The 8,379-nt window shown below is 39.8% G+C and overlaps 2 protein-coding genes across 2 annotated transcripts in view; both read right to left on the bottom strand.

Annotated features, from left to right (window-relative positions):
* Window positions 1-43: 43 nt before the first annotated feature.
* LOC109952863 (extracellular calcium-sensing receptor-like) lies at window positions 44-3,610 on the bottom strand (the record flags this gene model as incomplete). Its single annotated transcript, XM_020588155.1, has 6 exons — window positions 3,345-3,610; window positions 2,814-3,043; window positions 2,572-2,654; window positions 939-1,118; window positions 620-808; window positions 44-482 (listed from the first exon to the last, which is right to left on the bottom strand). Coding segments are annotated over exons 1-6 (1,387 nt in total), but the record flags the coding sequence as incomplete, so codon positions are not given.
* A 2,531-nt stretch (window positions 3,611-6,141) lies between these two features.
* The window catches only part of LOC109952853 (extracellular calcium-sensing receptor-like), a 4,944-nt gene continuing 2,706 nt past the window's right edge, over window positions 6,142-8,379 (bottom strand). The window contains 3 exon segments of the mRNA XM_020588145.1: window positions 6,142-6,564; window positions 6,653-6,934; window positions 7,862-8,059. Coding sequence (XP_020443801.1) covers window positions 6,142-6,564; window positions 6,653-6,934; window positions 7,862-8,059 — 903 coding nt within the window.

An 8,379-nucleotide genomic window follows, 5' to 3' on the forward strand; every position in this document is an offset into this window, starting at 1 on the left:
ATGTTTTTTGGAGAAACACAAGTGGAGCTGTTGTTGCTTTTACTGGGACAGGACAGAAGACTATGAAGGGCGTGGGCTGCAGCATAAACAGCAAGGTAGACATTATATGTCACCCGTAGTTGAGAGACATCAGTAAAGTCATTCTGCACTCCCTCTAGGGACTCAGTGCCATTGCAGAGAGGTAGAGAAGCTTCTTGAAGCAATGTGCTTGCAAGAGAAGGTGGTGAAGAGGCATTTGAAGATAAAGGTGTGGCTCCAGGACTACAACCAAACACCTTTTCCCAAAACTCTCTTAAGAACTTGTCATCAGGACGGTGAGATGGGTTGAGACTTCTGATATAATTTTCAAAGCCAGGTATAGTTGAACTTCTAATGGCAACACCAACAACACCACTTGCCACTTGACTTATGACAAGACTTTGGAGAAGAAGGTCACCACTGGTGCTCCAAGCCTCACTGGCCAGAAACTGTCTGTCAGTCACCTAGTGATTGCAGCACAACATGATCACAAGATAAATTTAAGAAGCTATGATTTATCTTAAATTTATGTTATTTACAAGTTCAGTAAACAGGTTTATTATTTAGAAGGTCAGTATACATGTTTGTTCCAGTTTCTCACATTTATCTTGGCTAGCTGCAGAAACAGTTCCCTCACATCTGTATACCAGGTAAAGATAAGAATCACTCTTGCAGTTGAGGCCTGAATTGTGAGGGCTGCTCGTTTGACTTCACTCACAATGTTTTCTCTGTTGAGAGTTTCTACAAATGCCAGACACACCCCAGTCCCCTGAATCTCTTCCTGAAATATCTGACATATACATTTGAAAGTAGCAAAAGGGTTACAAGAATTATTAAATGCTGTATTCGTTTGCATATTATATATCTTATATAGATGTTTTAACATTTTTGTCAACAAAAATAAAAACAAATGGAAATACCTTTATTGCTGTTAGGCCGTAATTATTATTTGATACCACGGCTCCAATCCAGGTCCAATTGAAATGCATGACAAGCCGTGCAATGGCCCAGGCTTGGTAAATATCACTGGGTATGGTCCTGAAGAAGTCAGGAAACTGGTGTCTGTCACTTAGACAGGAGCAGCTAGCTGCGTAGCTCATCTAAAAGACAAAATCAGAAATAAATATACATTATACAAGTCATCTCCTTCCATTGATTCGGTATTGTGTGATGGTACCTTTTTGACAACTGAAAATCTTCAAAACCAGCTGTGGGGTAGGATGCACTACCGCCAAGGCAAAGAACCCAGAGGTACAGTTTTAGATTCTGCCTGAGATAACCCCATTGATTTGCTAACACACATTCTAACATTCTAACAGCTAACTTGTCCAATTACAATTTTATTTAATTTTTTATTTTGTAATTTAGTGTTTATTAAGATTTTGAACATACGAACACAAAACAAACACAGACCCACCTCCCACCCCTCACTCTGAGTGGATGTCATAGTAAAACAAAACAAAACAAAGCAAAAAAAAGTTGACAACAACAGGGGGCACAATCAAATGGGTCCATAAGCCTATACTGATAAGTCATTCACTAAACTTATAGTGTCCATCTAGAACTAATAGCGTGTTATGTCTTGACCATTTTGACAAACTGTGTGGGGGAATCCAGAATTGAACAATAGCTATCCATATCTAAAAATTTGCTTAAACGACAACTAGTTTGGAGGAGTCATTAAGGAAGTGAAGTGCCAGTTCCACAGGGAAGTTCACTTTTTTCAGCGTAGAGATAGTGCTTATTGTCTCTTGCCAAAAGCATTGTACCTTTGGACAGTCCCAGATCACATGCACCAAGGTGCCTGGAGGACAAGATCTAAAGTTTGGGCTGGGGCTCCGTCCAATCAAGTATCTCTGATGAGGTGTCACATACACCCCTTAACAGAATTTGAAATTAATAAACTTGTGGTTGGGGTTACATGAGGCTTGTTGACTACTGCATTTCATGGTATTTTAGAGCTATTTAATCATCCCTCTCTCACCTTCAGATGGTCTGAAAAGCTTCAGCTCATCTCTGGACAAGTATGTGTAAATATACAACCATATAACACCTATTCTGGCATCTCTTTACTGCCAGTCTGTTTTAGAATTGATTTTAAGTTTTAGATTTTTGGCTTTACATCTTCAAATGGACTGGCACATGTATAGCTTGGTTAAATACTGAGGTGGCACTTAGGTCACTGAATCAATCTTTATTAGAGGTACTGTACCAAGCTCCAGGCACAAGAGCTGGGGAGATCATGCTGCTGTCATTGTAACAGAAAACTTTACCCTCTAAAATTAAATCTCCCACAAAACTGGTAGCTTTTAAATCACTCCATGACATCTATTTTCTATGGCACTATTTTCTTGATGGGAAATAGTTTTATGTCCTCTGTGTTTTATTGATTTTTTCTTTATATCTCCCACAATGATCCTGTTTTTAAATTATTTTTTTATGATATTTATGTGAAGTTCTTTGATCAATAAACATTGTTTTTTTAAGTGCTCTCTAAATAAATTTTTATTTCATTTTATTTGAAGGTACATTTAGTAAACTTACTAAAGGAACTGAGAGCGGCCCCAGGACTGTGGCGAGTATCTGGGCTGTGAAAGATGAGTCACCGCCAATGATCAAAGGAACAGGCTGATCACCTAATGACATTATAAAATACAATGAAAGTCATTTGTTCTGTAAAAATAATGCTTGGTTCTATTTCAACCACAGTATTACAGTAGTCACACTGTCACCAGTGTACTTACTTTCACATTTTACATATTTTGATACTGTAGATTTAGTACCTCTGCTTTTGCCAATTTCCTCTCCATACCCAGCAGAATACTCTGGCAGGGCTGCTGAGTTACAGCTGGTGCTGTTTCCTCCAACTACTGACAGTGCTGCCTGCACAGCCCACAGGGGAAAGGCACAGCTGTCATGAATATGGTAGCCCAACTTCACACCTGGTAGCAGTGTTGTACTGTGATTGATTTCCTCCAGGGCAAACACCATAGCATATACATACTGTAATGGAAGGTTTTCTAAACTGAGACCGCAGGAGAGAAGAATTGAAAGAAACCAGTCAGATATTATTCAAAATGCTGATATAACTGTGAACTACTAATTTATAATAATTTGTCATTTCTGTAGGTAATACAGAATGGATGCTGTGTCATCCATCAGCAATTATAATAAAATAATTTTAAGAAGAAAGTGCATATGTGAACATGAAAGAGCCACAAATATCTAACTAAAAAGGGAATAAAAAAGCTATAGCTGTAACACTTTAAATATAACTATATGCATTATAGAGTGTGCATGGTAAGCAATGCAGTTCGGAGTTTTACCCAGTGCAGGATTTGTACTGTGGCAGCTGGGTGAAGTCATGATCTAAAGCTGGAGGCTTGTTATAAATATTAAAAAGCCCACCAATAACTACATCTCCATGCTGGAACAGACCCTGGTCACTCGGTGTACTCCACCGAGAACACGTCGCAGTCTGAGCCACCTGCAGTCCCACCCTGAGCCCCAGCTGTCTGCCCACAAGCCCCACAAGGAGCAGGGACGAGGCTGATGAGTGCCACAGAGTGAAGAACCAGGAAAAAATAGACATGGATGCAGCTCTTCTGGAACCTATAACCTGGCATCTCATTTGCTCAACATGCAAAATTAAGAGGTGAAATTAATTAAATACCAATAACTATTAACGGGTCCTGAAATTAAATGATCAAATTCAGTTAAATCCTTCTTAAACTAACAGGAGAAAAGTAAAAGCAGTAGTAACAGTTCCACCTGTAAAATCTTTTAATGACAAAATGTATATTCCAACAGAAAGAAACAATCTGCACTAACAACTAACAAGGCATGTCCTCCTCATGCTCTGCCCGACAAACAGTAGATGTTGATTTGGGTATTTATAACATCTGGAAAGCCCATGATGGGATGATAGTAAACAGAATGACACTGCACCAAATCACTCCTCTGAAAGATTAGGGCAATATAATAACAAAATTATTAGTGTGATACAGACAGTTTCGAGTATTTACCTAGAGGGCAGTGACCCAATATATCCCAACAGAGTTATAATTTCATCTTTAAAATGGAGCTGATTAATTTATCCACAGTGATTTACAGAAAATAAACTTATAATAGATAGATAGATAAACAGATAAATGTAAAAAACACCAACAGGGCCATTCCTTCAGGGTTTCTTTTGTCTGCATAACCACACCTTTATTTCAGTCAAATTTCATTATGATGACTAAGAAGACCTTTTGTAATATTATTTTTAATCAAGCTGATGATGTCTGAACATATTAACTAGCTACCACAAAGACTTCTTCCTTAAAGTTTCTCATAACAGGAGAAATGATTCCAAACTTGAAGCTACATTAATGTGAACCAAAATGTATAAATAGAAGTGATACAGAAATGTTCCATGAAGTCGGGTAATTCTGCCTGTTGTTTAAGATGGTTGATAAATCAACCACCACCATAGACCTATGTTAGTCTTAATAGCCTAATTTCTTCAGTACTGCTCAAAAGATTAGATAGGAAATTGTGTTTTGATTTTTTATTTTAATGATTGTGTGCTGATAATTGATTTCTTTTGTCTTTTGTAAAGTTAACAGTTCATTTTCTCTTCACATAAGAGTATCATCTTGGGCTTGTCCACATATGAGTTTCATGTCAAACTGTGTTGCTTAAAATTTTGTTTAAACGTGTTATTCCACACTACAGTTGTTTGAAATGTGTATCTCAAACATACCAGTCATGGTACAGGAAAGTATGTACAGCATAAATTGGGTAAGGTATACTAATTCATAAGGCAGACTTAAAAGATTAATGTCTCACTCTTCTTACTCTTGTTAACTACTTAATTACAGTGTGATAGCACTCAATTATCTGGTGCCCTAATATAATGAGGTATTGAATTCATTCATTCATTCATTTTCTACCGCTTAGTCCCTGAACGGGGTTGCGGGAAGGGGGGGAGGGGGCGGAGCCATCCCAGCCGGCAATCGGGCGAAGGCGGGGTACACCCTGGACAGGTCGCCAATCCATCGCAGGGCTAACACATAGACAAACAACCACACACACGCACACACACTCCTATGCGCCTATGGGCAATTTAGAGACACCAATCAACCTAAAGTGCATGCCTTTGGACTGTGGGAGGAAGCCGGAGTACCCGGAGAGAACCCACGCAAGCATGGGGAGAGAGGTACTGAATATAAAATTTTAATATTCATGTTCATAAGTGTTGTCATTTCTGCTACAGGAGCATCCATCAGTGGCTCAGTCTTTGCAATCAAGAATGGGTCATGGCTTAGCACTTGAACTTGAGAAAACTGTCAATCAGTTCAAAATGAACATTTCTCAATGCAAGATTGCAAACAATTTAGGTCTTTAACATCTACAATACAATATATTGTGAAAAGATTCAGGGAATTTGTGGAAATCTCAGTGCATAAAGACCAAAGGCAAAAATCAACAACCACACTGAATATGTGTGACCTTCAAGCCCTCAGGAGGCACTGCATGAGAAACCATGACGCTGCCATGAGGAATATAGTCACATGGGCTTAGGAATACTTTGGAAAACCATTTTCAGTTAACACAGTCCACTGCTGGATCCAGGATTGCAACCTGAGATTCTATAATGCATGAAGGATTTGGGTTCTCTGTGCCAAAGATGAAACAGACCATCCAGTTTGTTATCAGCAAAAGCCAGCATTGATGGTATGGGGGACCATCAGTGTCCATGGCATGGGAAATGTGAAGGTGGTAGACGTGTATGTTTGGATTTTAGAGAAACATACACTGCCATTAAGGCAATGTCTTTTCCTGGGCAGTCTGCAGATATTTCAGCAAGACAATGCCAGGCATCATTCTGCGTGTGCTTCACGTGACTTTACAGTGTTTGGTTGAGTGTCTTTCAGGCATAAAATTTGTTTGCAAATGTATTTACATTTACAAAATGCAATTAAGTTGGTCAGTGAAAACACTGCAAACCTTTTTTTGTACATTTGTTAGTTAAATAAGGGTTCAGGAGAATGAACAAATTACAGATTTTTAGTTTTGGAAAATGGCCCAACATTTCTGGAAAAGGGTTTTTTTTTATATGGTCTTAATGTATCCGTGCTACCTGGCCATCAGGTGTTTCTTAGTGTTTCTCTCAGGCCTCAGAAGGATGATGAAACATTTTGGAGCAAAAATACAGAACAGTAAACCATAGCTAGAGGCCAGGATTGCAAAAATCTCTACGGCAACAGTGTACTTCCCAGGAGAGCTAACATAAGCAGGGACAAAGGCCACCCAAACTGCACAGAAGATCAGCATGCTGAAGGTGATCAGTTTGGCCTCATTGAAGTTGTCAGGGAGTTTTCGTGCAAGAAAGGCTAGTATGAGGCAGGTACAGGCCAACAGACCAATGTACCCCAGAACCAGTGAGAAGCCCACCACGGAGGTCAGGGCACATTCCAAAGTGACCTTTGACCCTTTGAAACCCATATCATGTTGAGGCACAGGGGGACTAAGAGACAGCCACGTGACACAGATGATAATCTGGATAAAAATAAAACATAGTTGATTAATGTAAAACATAGTAAAGTTAATGTAAATATTTCAAAAAGAAAACAAACATATGTAGTACCTGTATACAAGTAAGAAAACAGACACTTCCCCTCTGTTGACCTGGACCAAACCACCTAATCAAGGCTTCAGCACCAGGCTGAGCTGAGTGGAATGCTGCCAGAACAACTATGGTTTTAACTTGGAGGCAGGAAACACAAAGACCAAAGCTGATCCCAAATGCTGCCTGCTGGAGCCGACAAGTCCAGACTGACGGACGACCAATGAACACCAGTGAGCAGAGGAAGCAGAGCTTCAGTGACAGAAGAAGCAGGAAGCTCAGTTCTGAGTTGTTGGCTCGCACCTAAAATGAGAAGTCACTGGGCTTAATTTTCCTGCAACAGGGCACAGCACTAAACATGTGTCTAAACTCCAGGTGCAAGGTATATATGGGCATGTTCAACAACGTTCTCCAGTTATGGTGACCACAGACATAGTGCACTTCTATGCACAACCAGGTGTTACGTGGCGCATTCTGGAGGAGAGGCATAATACATTATTAGAGGGAGGAATACATGGTGAGCAGGTGGAGTTAGGGCTGGCTTTAGTTATGTCCAATCGAACCAGCTGCTTTCACCCACTTTAAGCAGCAGGACAGAAACATCACTGACTGATGTTAGTGATGACAAGACATGGAAATATATGAGAGGAAGGATTATCTCCCTGTTATCTTCTTCTCCTGCCAGTTATGCACTACATTCCAAGGCTGACAGTGGCAAAACTATTTATGTAGAAGTACTGCACATAAATATTCACTCAGCAGTCTGATAATATCACTGATCATCTTTTACACATAGAAGACAGAAAGTCTCTGGTCCTGTAACCAGCAGCAGTTACAGTTGCATCCAGTGTGTAAAATCCACAACACGTAAATTTAAATACATTTCACTGTTTTTAAAATAATATAATAAAATTATATAGTAATCACTGCCAGACCTACACCTACAGCTGCTTTCAAAGCTCATCAAACTGTCTAATAAAATGCAAAAACAGAGACAATGTATATCTCCATGGTAGTAACAAAGGTATGTCTGTGTGAAACTTGTGTGTATGAAGAAACTGCAACTTAACAGCAACAACAGCACGCAGTGTTGTTGGTTTTATTTTACTTGCTGTGTAACAGGATTAAGTGAGACATCTGCAGGGTGGTTGTTATTTATTCCCAAACACTGGTCACCTCTGGATGATCCTGTTTTATATATGTATATATAACAATATTTTGGGTTCTTACCATAGGTGTTTGACGGTAGGAAAGAAACACCACAAACACAGCTGTTGTCACTGCAGCACCAAACACAGCTGCTGTAGTCAGAGTAATGCCCAGTGTTTCATTAAATGAAAGGAAGTCCAGTTGGCTAGGGATGCAGGCAGTTCGTTCAACATTGGACCAGAACTCAGATGGACAACGCTCACAATGAGGGGAACCTGTGAGAGAAACGAGAATACAGGGAGAGTACAGTAGAAAAAGTCAGGACTCATGGACTGTTCGCTGTTTTCCTAATAATAAACCATGGATCACTAGTGAACTGAAGGCATTACTTAACACTAAGAAGAGAGTGTTTAAGTTGGGAAATAAAGAGCAGTTGAGGATCGTTCAACATGAATTGAGGGACAAAGTTAGGGAGTGTAAGGAGTCCTACAGGAGGAAGTTGGAAGACAAACTCCAAAAAAACAACATGAGGGAAGTGTGGCTTGGGATGAAGGAGATCATTGGAACTGGGGGGAGAGGTAGACAGTCTGCTGGAGGCA

Source organism: Monopterus albus, unplaced genomic scaffold (genome assembly GCF_001952655.1).
Source record: "Monopterus albus unplaced genomic scaffold, M_albus_1.0 scaffold506.1, whole genome shotgun sequence".
Taxonomy (NCBI): domain Eukaryota; kingdom Metazoa; phylum Chordata; class Actinopteri; order Synbranchiformes; family Synbranchidae; genus Monopterus; species Monopterus albus.